This window comes from Trachypithecus francoisi, unplaced genomic scaffold (genome assembly GCF_009764315.1).
Source record: "Trachypithecus francoisi isolate TF-2019V2 unplaced genomic scaffold, Tfra_2.0 Lachesis_group9, whole genome shotgun sequence".
Lineage (NCBI taxonomy): Eukaryota > Metazoa > Chordata > Mammalia > Primates > Cercopithecidae > Trachypithecus > Trachypithecus francoisi.
The window spans coordinates 75,089,883-75,105,634 of NW_022681474.1; the positions used below are offsets into that span (position 1 = coordinate 75,089,883).

Below are 15,752 nucleotides of genomic sequence, written 5' to 3' on the forward strand. Positions count from 1 at the left end.
CTTCAAACTATACTACAAGGCTACAGTAACCAAAACAGCATGGTACTGGTACCAAAACAGAGATATAGACCAATGGAACAGAACAGAGTCCTCAGAAATAATACCACACATCTACAGCCATCTGATCTTTGACAAACCTGAGAGAAACAAGAAATGGGGAAAGGATTCCCTGTTTCATAAATGGTGCTGGGAAAATTGGCTAGCCATAAGTAGAAAGCTGAAACTGGATCCTTTCCTTACTCCTTATACGAAGATTAATTCAAGATGGATTAGAGACTTAAATGTTAGACCTAATACCATAAAAACCCTAGAAGAAAACCTAGGTAGTACCATTCAGGACATAGGCATGGGCAAGGACTTCATGTCTAAAACACCAAAAGCAATGGCAGCAAAAGCCAAAATTGACAAATGGGATCTAATTAAACTAAAGAGCTTCTGCACAGCAAAAGAAACTACCATCAGAGTGAACAGGCAACCTACAGAATGGGAGAACATTTTTGCAACCTACTCATCTGACAAAGGGCTAATATCCAGAATCTACAAAGAACTCAAACAAATATACAAGAAAAAAACAAACAACCCCATCAAAAAGTGGGCAAAGGATATGAACAGACATTTCTCAAAAGAAGTCATTCATACAGCCAACAGACACATGAAAAAATGCTCATCATCACTCGCCATCAGAGAAATGCAAATCAAAACCACAATGAGATACTATCTCACACCAGTTAGAATGGCAATCATTAAAAAGTCAGGAAACAACAGGTGTTGGAGAGGATGTGGAGAAATAGGAACACTTTTACACTGTTGGTGGGACTGTAAACTAGTTCAACCATTATGGAAAACAGTATGGCAATTCCTCAAGGATCTCGAACTAGATGTACCATATGACCCAGCCATCCCACTACTGGGTATATACCCAAAGGATTATAAATCATGCTGCTATAAAGACACATGCACACGTATGTTTATTGCGGCACTATTCACAATAGCAAAGACTTGGAATCAACCCAAATGTCCATCTGTGACAGACTGGATTAAGAAAATGTGGCACATATACACCATGGAATACTATGCAGCCATAAAAAAGGATGAGTTTGCATCCTTTGTAGGGACATGGATGCAGCTGGAAACCATCATTCTTAGCAAACTATCACAAGAACAGAAAACCAAACACTGCATGTTCTCACTCATAGGTGGGAACTGAACAATGAGATCACCTGGACTCGGGAAGGGGAACATCACACACCGGGGCCTATCATGGGGAGGGGGGAGGGGGGAGGGATTGCATTGGGAGTTATACCTGATATAAATGATGAATTGATGGGTGCTGACGAGTTGATGGGTGCAGTACACCAACATGGCACAAGTATACATATGTAACAAACCTGCACGTTATGCACATGTACCCTAGAACTTAAATTATAATAAAAAATATATATATTATGCAAACTTAGCTGATAAAGCAGTGGCAGTTTGATAGGACTGAGTCCACTTTTGAAAAAAATAACTCTGTGGGTAAAATGGCATAAACCCGTATTGCAACTTACAGAAAAATATTTCGTGAAAGGAAAAGTCAATTGATACAGTGAACTTCATTGTTGCCTTGTTTTCAGAAATTGCAACAGCCAGTTCCACCTTCAGCAACCACCAAATTGATCAGTGGTCATCAACATTGAGACAAGACTCTCCACCACCAAAAAGATCCCAACTCAATGAAGGCTCAAAAGATTTTAGAATTTTTTTTAGCAATAAAGCATTTTTAAATTAAACTATAAAAAAAAAGTCATTTTAAAAGCAATTAAATTCTAGCACCAAAATAAATTAAGCAATACCTTAAATTATATAATAAATATAATAGCATTAATCAATGCAAACATTTTGTAAAACACTTTTAACAAATCCTTTTCTCCTTTCTGTTTTCTTACATCACTACACTTTTCTTTCTCAGGGGTCATTTTTTACTTAAAAATAATGTTTTTGACATTTCACAAGAATTCTGTATACTCAAAGAAAACATAAAGAAACATTGACAGAAATGCTGGGCAACAAGCTTTCTACACTCACAGGTAAATACCAGAAATTCAGCTGTCTAGGGTGCTATTAAAATTGTCAATAATTAAATCGTCCTATTTATCTACCTTTGACATGGTCTATAAACAGGTGAAGTTAAAAATGCTGGATCTTTGAATTTCCAATGTTTAGTACATACTTCCTCTCATAAAAATTTCAGAGATAACTTAAGAAACCATTGTTTAAGACAAATTAGTTGGTATCACATTTCACTGCCATTTTGCCTTTCTGTCAAATTCTTCTGAATTTGACAACAATGAAGAACACTGCAGAACTAACAGAGAACATTACTGCAGGGAAAATAATTATTCCTTGATTAATGTGTTTTCTAAGTTTAGATATCATATTTCAGATTTTCTTAAAATATGGCACATCAGCATTTCACAGTGCAATGAAAATAAGTAAACACACACATATTATCTGCAGTAAATAGCACTATGCATGCACTCAGGGAAATATATTTAACATTTTCATTAAAATATTATCATATTATAGTGAAACTAGGTGGTGTTTCTATGTTATAAAATTAAAATAGAAAAGTATTAACACTGTAAGAAAAGAAATTGGAAAACATTCTTGAAATTATTATGAGGGTAGCAAAGGAAAACATTCAATTGTGGATCCATATGAAGCTCTTAGAAATATAAATATCTTAGAAATACAAAAAAGTTAGCTGGTCGTGGTGGTGCACGCCTGTTATTCCAGCTACTCAGGAGGCTGAGACAGGAGAACTGCTTGAACTTGGGAGGCAGAGATTGCAGTGAGCCGAGATCGCACCACTGCACACCAGACTGGGCAACACTGCACGACTTTGTCTCAAAAACAACAACAAAAAAATTATATAGGTAAACAAATACTTCTATAATACATAGTGCCAAACAAAAGTTCTAGAAGAAGTAGATAATTGTATTTGGAATTTGGAATGTTTATCATTATTTTAAGCTTAATTTCAATTCTGTAAATTTTATCATTAGAATGTAAATATGTAAAGTTTTTAGCAAAACAAGTAGTATAAACAGCAAATTCCAGAACCACCGCTTTTTTCATTTTTAGGGCTTCCTTTTTTAATCACCAAAAATAACAGCCAAAAAAGCTGTATCAAGCTATCAAGCACCATAGAAATTAATATTGGATATACTGGATTACACCAGAAGAAAATATATAAAAATAGGCTCAAATATTCAGTCTTAGCACAGCTTGAAAACGTTATACAAAAACTAAAAAGCCGTATTTATTAAAATGGAAGGTGTATCTACGTTTAAACAAAAAGACTGCAAAAAAACAAGTTTATAAAAAAAAGACTATGTCTTATTGTAACCTAGCACTCAACAAATACCCTATTAAACATTAAAATTAGTAAGTTCAAGGTCAAAAAGAAAATCTTGGACATATATGTTCAATTTGACAGCCTTAGACACAGATTTGGTGAAGATTTTAATTTTTCTTTAGGCTTCACTGTCACTATTTTTCTGCTAATTTGAGTTCCAACAGTTCACTGATTTTATGCACTGTATTTATTTAATGCAACACAGATTATGTTGCTTAAGGGGGAAAAATTAATCTAGTGTATTTCTACAGTAAGCACAGATAATCATACACTTAGTTCTCTTGTCAGTCAAAATAGCGGGGAGAAATCTATCAAGCACACAGCTTAGGTTAATTGTATTTCTTATATGTTAACTGTCCCAAATAACCACAACCCACCAAATACAATTATATCTAAGTAATTAATTTTCAAATGATCCTTTCAGATACCGCACACATACACAAAAGGCACAAGCATTCTAATTTACTCACTCTAATGAGCAGTTCAACAATTTGACATGGGTCTCAAAGACTGACTAGAAGATGAAGGAGGAACACTTGATAAAGAAGAAATATGACAAGAGAAAATAGCCTAGAGAATACTACCAAATTTTCAACTTTATTCTCAAACTCTCTCCCTACGAGACACAGATAAATATTTCTAACAGCCTTCTGAAAATTTCCATCTAGATATTCCATAGATATTGAAATCTAACTTGTCCAGAAAGGACTGTAATAGTTTGTCTTCAAGCCTACTCTTTAATATTCCCCCCAGTTAACAATTCCTATTTTATTTGCTGGTAAAAAATGTACCCCATCTCCCAATCCAGCAAATTTAGTTATCCTCAACAACTCCTTTTTCATATGCCACACTTCCAGTTTGATCACAAAGTTAACAGATTTTTGTCTCAGAAATGTTGGTTAATTCCATCCCTAATTTTTATCTATCTTGTCTTAAAAATCTTACTTATTATCTATAATTGCCATTTAGGTATTTACACTCTCTGAGTTTAATATTCCCAGTTCATTCATCCAATGGATGCCAGAACACTGTGTCTAAACAACAAGTATCTAATATCTCTTCTCCACCTAAGAACTTCTTTGGCTATGCTACCAAAAGCATTGCTTCTCTAAGCCTGGACCCTGGATCACCAATACCAACATCCCCTAGACATTTGTTAGAAATGCAAATTCTTGGGCTCCACCCAGATCTAAGGAATCAGAAACTCAGGGGACAGGTCCCAGCAATCTGTTTTAGTAAGCCATCTAGGTGATAAATTTTGAGAACCACTGACCAATGACTTAAATATTTTTTAATGAAGAAGTGACTGAGAAGTGTATCAAACATTATCATTTAACTTCCTTTTTAATTATTTAAAAACTATTTTTTAAACTGTAATATAAATGGCAAACATTAAATTGTCCTCTATTATGTTATTTTGGGTCAACATTAAAAGAAGACTTTGCCTGCTACCTCAGTGCACAAAACCGCACCATGTGCTAATAAAAGATGTCGCTCTGTTTCATGTGTGTTTGTTTAAATTCAAGCCAGCAAGTATACGCTCAAGTAAAGTTTTACGAAGACATTATGTACTTGAATGCAGAGTTCAATTAGTTGCAGGTAAGGCTCTGGTTCAACTGTTTGGCCCTTCCTCTCTTAAACAGATTAAGAGTTTACTATGAAATTTGCATGTTTCTTCTCTAATTGTATTTGTGATAAAGTTAATCTTGTTTGAGATGTAAAGTTATACTTTTTCCAGTGTAGGAAATGAAATAATTATCTCTAAAACTAGAAATAAAACTGGTTGAAAACAGGAAATAACAGACAAATTTAAAATGGATATATTGTTACTTATTTGACTCAAGATATACTAAGTCTTACTATTAATTATTACCTTTTGAGTTTTCAGCATATATTGACCACAGTGGCAACTATGTTCAAAATGAAATAAATATGCTGAAAGCTCTCAGGAACAGTCACTCAAGACTAAAATATAATGATCGTCATCTATCATTAAGACTTACATTGTAGTGATAAAAACTGACAAATTTTCATTGATTTTTTTATAACAAAGTTGGGCAAAATAGTGATATGGCTGCTGGCAAGTTCCATAATTTTGCAGTAAAACATACAGTGACTGAAGTTACTGCAAATCTAATGATTAAAATGTAATCAGAATAAAGTTATCACCTATGAACAAAAGCATACACAATTAGAGAAAACCTTATCAAATCTTGCATTATTGATACTGCAACAAATGTTAAATGAGTGAGCTGTTGTCAAAAAACTGAAACAAAATATTGGTACATATCTGAAAATGTAATACAAAAAATATTCATCACATATATCTAGTTAATTCAAATGTTGAGATTAGGTAAGATCTTTCCAATTTAACTCAATGAGAATATATATGGGTCAAATCTCTACATTTGCTTTTGCACAAGTTTTTTAACTAGGTAAATTCAGAAATCATAATACAATACACAATGGAGAAGAAAATGTTAATGTCTAAATCAATTTTTAACACACCATTAACTAAACTGTCAGAAATGTTGAGACAACTATATTGAGGCAAATAGATAACATAAAAAATCGCAGGAATGGTAGCTCCTATAAAAGTTGTTGCCAGATTTCATCAAGTAGTAATTATACACTAATAAGGATTAGATATTTAGATATTTAAAAATAGTTTTGGATAATCACATTTAAACTATCCTTTACACTGAAGTTGTTGGGAATTTTTTCTGAGCTAATTGTAAGGTTAAGAACAGAAAATTTCAAAGTTCATTTTTCATACCAAACTTAGCTGAGTGTCCTGAATCAAGGTATAAATATTCTTCGAAAATCAAGAAACACTTTCTAAATGTAATTTTTAAAAACTCTGAGAAGTATCTTTCAAATATAAGTAACTAGGGAAAACCAATTTGGTTATCTAGCTGTTTAATAAGCTAAAGAAATTCAATTTGACAATACAGTCACAATATTACCAAGCTTATAATGCAAATAAGTTTTCAGAAATGAAATTGATTCTTACAGTTAAGACTCATCATTCAAGGAAAACAAATTAACTGTTCTGAAATTTTAACAGAATCAGCAGCCAAGTATGAGTTTTAAAAATGTTATAAATAAATATCTCAGAATGATACAAGACTTTATCATCAAACAATGAAAAAATGAAATGACTGATAAATCGATTCTGTCACTTACCCTCAAATGAAACATTTCTTCTTTCATTATTCAACTTTGACAAAAATCTTAATATTTCTCTTTTTGGTCTGGATCAGTTTATTTGAAGAATATCCTGAGAAGGCCAAATGACTTAAAAACATTACAATTTGCCACTACTTATTTGTATGAACCAGAATTTTCTACATATAATACAATAAAAATAAGATACAGAAATATAGTGGATGCTGAAGCTGATATAAAATAGTAACTTTCAAGCATAGCTGCTAATTTAAATTTCCACTATACCACTGATTGACTTTATTTGAAAAATGCTGTAAGTATAAAATTATAGGACAGTTATACAATAAAATGCTACTTTTATTTGTTGAACAATGTTATATTATAAAACAAACATTCTCCACAAATTAGAAAGTTTGAAATCTAAGATAATAAATCAAAAATTCTAATCATGGCATAACCTAGCTAGCTGTAACTAGCTTTCACCTTAATTTTCCACCAGGCACACTTCTTTCCTCCAGCAATACCAAATGCTCTGCATTCCCATAACATGATTTTAAGCCTTTGTTTATTCTCTTATCTCAGACAGAAATGCCCATCTCCTAATTCTTCTTCTGGCAAATTTTTATTTTACTTTTAACCCTCAATAAAATGTTGCTCCTTAGACTCAAGATAGGATTAACCACTTTCTCTTCTATATGCCGTTACAGTATTTATCAAATATTATTATCTACTTAAACATATTGATTCTCAAAATAAATTGTCTTCCTAAATCTGTTGAACCCAGAATCCAAGTTATATCCATTTCTGTGTTCTTTTTTCCTGTTCTTAATTCAGAACCTACAGTTGGAATGCATATAAAAATAAATAAAAATAGTAAGCAGAAGAATAAAAGAAAACAAAGTAGACTCTTAACTGGCTAAGGGAAGTTCCTATAAATTAGTCATTGAACAAAAATAGAATGGCACAGTCCTCTAGCTCGTGCTACTTAAAAATGTGGTCTACTCACAAGCAGTAGTCTACAAACTATCAATCTGTGATGAAATTAAATATAAAAATTAGGATTAAGCATTTAGAAACTTTTAAAGGAATTTAACAGTGGATTTTACTTCTGTTGAATTCATTTGTTATCATTTAAATTTCATTTTTCTAGAAATCCTTTTTTAATATTCTTAATAAGCTTCACACTGTAACAGATTGGAAATTAAGAAAAGAAAAATAAGAGGGTCCTTTATAGACAGCTTGAGATAGACTATGGAAGACAGAAAGATGAGTATGATCTTGACTCTTTTTAAAATAGAGTTTGGTTTCAAAGGAAGAATATGATATTTACATAAATCTTTGTAACATGTATCAATATAATTATACGTATTTCTCAAAGTTCACACTATCTTTGACACTTTTTAAAACACATCGATTGATAGAATTATAAGTGTACATGGAAACACATGTGCATATACAGCATTTCTTTTTAACTTATTTATATGAAGGCTAGATTTCAAGTTAAAACTAGGGCCTGTTTCTGTCGCTGCTTATCAGACACAATGGTATAGGGGGCCATCCATCTTTGACTGACTCCATACAGAACTAACTTACTGCCTGATAACATTATTCAACTCTCTACATCCCTCTGCCTGACTCACCTAATCACAAAACCCTGGAAACACATAAAAGCAAGATGAGTACACAGTTTTTTTTTCCCCAAAAACTCTCTTTGCAGTATTTTTATTCCTATCAAGAGAGATTAACTTATGCTCTCAATCTTTTGCACTAAGTGTTGGCAAACTTTTTCTATAAAGGGCTAGACAGTAAGCATTTTAAGATTTGTGGGCTATGTGGTCTGTTACAGCTATTCAACCCTGTTGTTGTAGCAAGAAAGTAGCCATAGCCAGTATGTAAACAAATGAATATGGCTGTATTCCAAAAAAAATTTACTTACAAAAACAGGTAGCAGGCTTATGGATTTTGCCCAGGGACCATAACATGCACGCCCCTGTTCTATATCACAGATATAACTCTAAAATGCAGCCATTAAGGATCTATTGGACCTATTGCACAGTAGATGATCAAAAGTTACATAATTCTTATTGGCATTTATCATCAGCTTTTAAAGTGTTAAAGACTGAGAGATTCACCAATATTCAAATTCATGGAAGATGAGACACTATTTCTCAAAAAAATCAGAGTATACTGAAAAATCTTTTATGCCTTGTCTTTATTGGCATATGTCTAAGGAAACTATAAGCCTTTCATACTATTATTAGATAGCAACATTCCTACAGGCTATAGAAAACAAAAATACAGATCTATTTACACTAGTTGCCACAACCACTACAACAAATGATGTATATGCAAAATCCCCAAGGAGCAGCCCTTTTTAAATGAGCCACAACATGGCTCAAACAGGCATAATATAACAAACAAAACTAACGACAATTCCAAGTATGACGTTCTTGGTTCAACTCACATCTGTTGAGCATCTTCAAAATATAGGGCACTTATTTACATTTGTAACAAACCTGGTTGTAGATTTATTTCATCTTTTTTGTTTCAAGTTGGATGTGACCACCCCTTTCCCTCAAAGGATGAGATACAAAGCACATTAAAGGTCTCTGTAAAACTGAAGTTAAATCCTAACCTTTCCCTTTTCACTTAATTTCCAGTCTCCCTAGTGGAATATGTTTCTATGAGCAATGCTCCCCATTCTAGAACTCTTTTCCCCAGAACACAAGAATTGCTGACCTTTTAAATTTCTAAGGGTTCTCTTAATGTTGGATTTGAAACATCTTCATATAACTCAAAAATTCTTTTTGCTTTATACTAATCTCTCAAAAATGTCTCCTAAGATTCAACAATATTTTTGTGGAGATAGCTCAAAAATCACTATTTCACAATCCTCTCTAAACTATTAAGTGGTTAGTTTTGTATTGTATTGATTCTTACAGTATTATCATCAGAACTTGTATGGCCTTTGAGGAGTGAGAATAAAGAAAATAAAAAGAGCCTTAAAAGAATATCAGTGGGTAATCTCATGGGGAAACACACTGAAACAATAATGACAAAGCAGTATATAATATTATTCCGGTAAAACAATATCTATGAGAGAGATATGCCCCTAGAAACGTGCTTAGGACATATTTGGATATTCACTGGCTCCTAAAATCTGAGATGTAAAAAATTAATGTCATCAGAATGTTTAAATATTATTTTCTTTCTCTTTTTTTCCTTTGCTGTCAATGATTCTTCATATTTCCCAGACTTAAAATCCTGAAGTTATTCCTGATTACTTTCCATGTTGCCTGAAATTTCAATCAATCGTGAATTCCTCATGATTCTTTTTTGGTTTCTTATATACCATTTCCAGTCACTACCCTTAACATATACAGAATGCTGAAGCTTTCTACCTATTTTTTTCTGCTCAGACTGTCCTATTCTTCTATACATTTAAGTATTCTCCAAACACTGATCTTACTTCTCAAATGTATGTATATAAAATATAGTCAGCTCAAAGGACAGTTTAACTACTGTCCCAGCACTTTGGAAGGCCGAGACGGGCAGATCACGAGGTCAGGAGTTCAAGACCAGCCTGGCCAATATGGTGAAACCTCATCTCTACTAAAAACACAACAATTAGCCAGGCGTGGTGGCAGGTGTCTGTAATCCTAGCTACTCGGGAGGCTGAGGCAGGAGAGTCACTTGAAACTGGAAGGCAGAGGTTGCAGTGAGCTGAGATTGCGTCACTGCATTTCAGAAAGAGTGAAACTCCATCAATAATAATAATAATGATAATAACGAAATATTTTAAAGTTTAAAAAGGAGGTATAAGTTTTATAGTAAAAATAGGATTTAAATAATTAATAAAGGATAAAAAGATTCACATACAGAAATATAACAGAAATGGAAAATAAATCCAAGAAAGAGGCACATTCTACAAGGGAAAACTTATATTATGCATCTACTAAAGAAAGGCAGAGAAGGAAAACCAAAAAGTAGAAGGATTTATGTTTGCTCCAATGAGTGACATAGCTGTTGTTATTATTGAGGCCCAGGATGAAATATAAAAGTAATCAGGGATTACAAAAACCAGCCGGGCGCGGTGGCGGGCGCCTGTAGTCCCAGCTACCGGGAGGCTGAGGCAGGAGAATGGCGAAAACCCGGGAGGCGGAGCTTGCAGTGAGCTGAGATCCGGCCACTGCATTCCAGCCTGGGCAACACAGCGAGACTCCGTCTCAAAAAAAAAAAAAAAAACAGTAATCAGGAAAGTATACTCACATAAGTTAGAGGAAAAAGCAAGATTGGGCCTAAATGAGGAAGAAATATCAGTGGAGATAAAACCAAGTAATTTGAATGCTGTCTAAATAGTGTTCTATAGAGAGTGAATTTCTGACCCGGGCCTACCTAGGCAACAAAGTAAGTTGCCAGTGTTAACCTTACAACACATCAGTGATTCTACCACTGGAGGGAGTCTGGTCACACATATCCTTTGATGTAACTTTCACTCTAGTAACTTTCTGGTCTTCCCTGGGAATGAATTAGAACCCTACCAAGAATATGAATTGGTTTAACATAATCTGATGGGTTTCAAATTTTTTATTTCTTTTAGTTTTTATTTTTATTTTGTTTCATACTCACTAATATCTCTGTAGTCATATTTGGGTCAAAGAAATTAATCTACACGCTACATGTCCTAGTATATATCTATCCTTGGAAAAAGTTAATAAAGAAAAATATTGTAAATTAAGAACAGAGAAGGGCTCTAAGGAAAATACCTAAACAAAGCAACCATCAAGGTTACAAGGCACATGAAAAATAGCGAACGGCAGATTTGAACTAGAAACTAAAAACAATTTTTAGGGCTAAGGTGATAAAGATATTATTGATAGGATGCTAAAGAGAAGTAAAAGAGTACTATAACTGTGATTTCAAAATTTACTAGTCTTTAAAATTCAGAATTTACAGATTCTAGTAATTACTCATGAAGTTGAAGTGATTTCCTAACTAAATAACATGTAACTGAAATTAAGAAAAACAACAAGGACCTAGACACTGGCAAAAAAAGAAATTTTAAAAAGCAGTGGTTCAATTCAAGAAATTATGTAGACAATATTCCATTCACAATAATAATTATTACTCTCTATTTTGTATTAATATCAAGACTGGTAAATTCTATGAAAGTAATACTTTATTTACTTATTTAAACAATCTTACAGAATTGGTATTACTATACCCACTTTACATAAGAAAGCTTGAGGCTAAAACAAGTTAAGTAATTTAAGGTTACACGGAATTCAAGAGCCAATATTCTAACAAGGGTGGTCTGATCTAAAATGGTATTATCACTATGCTATACTGCATGTCACTGAGACTGAGTAATGACCACCTTACATTCTTGTAATAAAGACTATTAAAGGTAACAGTTACGGGTACTCCTCTTAGATGTCTGCTTCAGAAAATGTCATTAAGGATTATCTAATATCACTGTGCTACTAAGCATTTGTTACTTTTATTTCAAAAGTTAAAATTTGTTTAATTCACATGCCAATAACATAAATGAGGTCTTAACTGACTCACAATTTAAATAAATTTGATAAACCCAACATTCAAAAAAATTTATCTTTTTTAAATATGTAAACGAGATAAAATCTTTTTTTCCTCCATTTTTTCCACATAAGTATTGTTAGAGACTAAGACAAGGAAATCTGTCAGCTTCTGTGTAATTTCTTTCCAATATGTTTCCTTGCTGACTACATCATAAACCCTGTGGTTTATACCGTATCTGGGCAGTCATAAAGTGCCCTACTCATAGAAATAATATTTGTTAAAGCTACAAGCCTTGAGGGTAGATTTAAATGTTTTAAAACAAATTAATTATGTATTTTCTTCCTTACTATAACAAAGCTGGAGGGAGCTTAGATACATGTAAGGCAATATGTAGATAAATCTTTCCTGTTTAACAAGGAAGAAAAAGCATATACGTATATATATAAAAAATATACGTTATATGTGTGTGTATATATATGATTAAAAGATGAAAAGCACAAGTAATATAAAATTCTGTGTGTGGGGTGGGAGCTGTTTTGTCTTGTCACAGGTCAGTGAAGGTCTGAAGTACCTATCAAACTGTAAATGGGCTCCCATATTATTAATGTTTCCAAACAAGAAATTTTCTCTTTCATTTTATTTGAAAAGTCATAATAAAAGTACATGATGTATGCAATTTGAGTATACTTCAGCACAGCAGAGATGGAGAAACAAAAATACTCTTCTACTTGCAATAGGAATAGAAACCTCTAGATTTACAGTATATTTTCAGAGTAACACTCGGGCAAGGACCAGGTGCTGGCAAACAGTACACATGCCTAGGAAAGCCTATCCATGAGGTAGTGTGTGTGTGTGTGTGTGTATCTCTCTGTGTGTGTGTTTGTAACTGTCTTGCTTAATTGAAAAGCCAATTATATGACCATGTGGACTCTAACCCATATTCTTCAGAAACTATTAAATATTTTTAGAAACTATAAAAAAATTGAATTATTATTGATAATGTAATCATCAATTCATAGGAAAATAGGCAAGTAACAGACAAAAACAACAACAAAAAACCCCAATGAAACATGAGAGAGATACACAGTTATGTTCACCAGCAGGCATAACTCTTGGTTGATACAGTATGAAAATATTATAAAATTAAAAACATCTCTGATTGGAGAAGGTAAAAGAAAATTTACATTTAACAATCATCCTATGCTTTCCCCTATTCTATCTGATTCCACTTCCAGGGAATTAATGTTTCTCTCATTTTTTTCATCACCAAATTAACAGTAGATTAAAATAAAGTGAGAAAAGAGCAAACAAAACAAATGTATTCTATCATAAATTATTAAATATGGCTCTTATTAGGTACTCAAACACATAAATAGCTCTTCTGTCCCATATTCTGCCACATCCTTTTCTATGTTACATATTTATAGAAGTAAAATAATGAGACTTGAGAGGAAAGAAAGTGAAAGGAGGGAAGCAAAGGGAGTAGAAAGCATCAGCTGAAAATTTCTCAATGAAATATGATGCTAAATAATGTCTGTTTGACAAATTTAATGCAACATTTCATACGTTGTTCTATTAAAAACAAACAACATTATTCCCCCTAAATTATTCCTATGAAGCCAAGTTAGTATTTTTGGAACTGACATGTAAGATAGGATAACAAAATAAGTGAAGCATTTAACAACATCTCTAAACAAAGTATTTGCAAATTTTATACATCTTCTAGTAGAAGAGTTAGCTCTTTGTATTTGTTGGTACATGCTATTTTATAAAATAAAACCCTAGTTAATTAGTCTATGTTAAATTACTTGGAAGTCTGCAAATAGTAATTTTCATAGATGTTGCTTAGTGCCAGCACCCTCCCCAAAATTAAATGTTACATAATTTGTTTATTTTGCAGGATTCCTAATTTGAAAAGAAACAACTAAAAAATAATATCAGAATAAAATAGCTACTCCTCTAGGGGATCACAGTAAACACAGCATTAATTTTTGCACTCTGTTAACTCTGTGAACTTCATAAAAAAGTTTAAATTTTCCCTAATATCTTTGAAACTAGTGGTAAATGCAGTTTTAAGTATTGAAATTACTGGGTTCTGAAAAGCAACAATGAATGCCTAGTTCCAATAAGTACAAGAATGAGCTTTGGCTATATCATTGCAATAAATAAAAATGAAGTCTACTTTTATTATTCTTGTGTTTCTCTCAAACCAATCTAAGAAAATAAAAATATTTACAACTTGCAATGGTTACATTACAAAAAGTCATTTCATAGAAGTATAAACTAAAATCCAAATTACTTCCTATGTGTTATTAAAAATAATGTTTATAGTCTATAATCATGTAAGCTTACATATGGAATACCAAAATGATAAATTTTTTAAAATACCATAAATACGTGCACTTACCACCATGGTGACCAAAACAGTCTAAGAATAAAGGAAATACAGCTGCTTTTGCAAGTGTATTTATTTATTCATATCCTACACCTGTTTCAGAAATTAAAGTGGTTTTGGTTTCAAAAAGTTTGAATTCTGGTTTCAAAATTATTAAATATAAACTTATGTTAATAAATATAAAATTTATTAATAAACAAATTCGGTGCTCGGTGCTCGCTTGATATAAACGTGCTGAATAGCAATGCCCAACCAAGTGATTACCATTTAAATGACTTTGGAAACAAGACCTCTGCTCCCTATTTGGATTACGATGATAATTTTTATGACCTTACTGTGAGCGTATAAGCATTTGTACATAACTTTGGTTAAAGAAATGCTTTACAATCATTACCTTCATATACAGTTAAACATTAATTTCATTTATAGTCAAAAGTATTCGGGGCCCTCTTGACAACATGTGCACTGTGTTTCCTTTGTCAGATGTAGAATTTTACAATTATTCGGCCAATCAATTACTAATCAGACGATTTCTTTACAAATGAAGTTTTGTTCCACATTACTGAAACAGCAGACTGTAACTAGTCCAACTAACCGAGAAGCACTGTAACTAACCCCACTGCACACAGCACTAGCTTATGTCTTCAACGCTCAGACCTGTATTCAATCAATTTCCTTCTACAGGAGCCTGTCAACTTCAACAACAGAATAAACGATATAATATCAACACGCAATGGTACCTACTCGCCACATAGTCTGAATCACAGCACATATATTAGGCCAATATTTTCGACAGTCTGACTCAGAGCCCAGGAACCACGAAGATTGTGTCTGTCCTTGGTGCTGAAATGCACCGTTTTTCTGCGCTCTCACTGAAAAACTGTCATCCTAATCCCAACCCAAGAGGCTAAAAAGACTTGTTAATGTGGGGAGTCTGACGATGGGAGGTTTAAAAAAGAAAATGATAAGTTTCTGGAAGAGACTGCTAACTAGTGTGTGTGTGCTAACTAGTGTGTGGGAAGGGGGTTGCTAGAAACATCCCGAGGGCATTTCCCCTTCAGTGCCCGGCGACCCAGGAAATTCGGACTGCGGCAAAGATCGGAAACGCCTCGTCGGGGCAGGAGCCGCGAGCAGGAACGTCGCCCTCGTCCGGGCCAGGCGGGCGAAGGCCGCGAAGGGCGCCACGGTTGTGGACAGCGACTTTCCGTGCTAAGGCGCGAGCCCCGGGGTCCTTTTGTTTCTGGGGTGAGG

General features: G+C 33.3%; 1 protein-coding gene across 2 annotated transcripts in view; it reads right to left on the reverse strand.

Annotated features, from left to right (window-relative positions):
* PHYHIPL (phytanoyl-CoA 2-hydroxylase interacting protein like) overlaps positions 1–15,752 on the reverse strand; it is a 77,172-nt gene that overhangs the window by 60,832 nt on the left and 588 nt on the right. Inside the window, exon 1 of one of the 2 annotated variants that reach the window (XM_033208705.1) lies at positions 15,246–15,610. The exons of the other annotated variant lie outside the window; for it this stretch is intronic. Coding sequence (XP_033064596.1) covers positions 15,246–15,273 — 28 coding nt within the window. The 5' untranslated portion in view covers positions 15,274–15,610. Of the gene's footprint in view, positions 1–15,245; positions 15,611–15,752 lie in introns of those variants that run through there. 2 annotated transcript variants of the gene reach the window in all.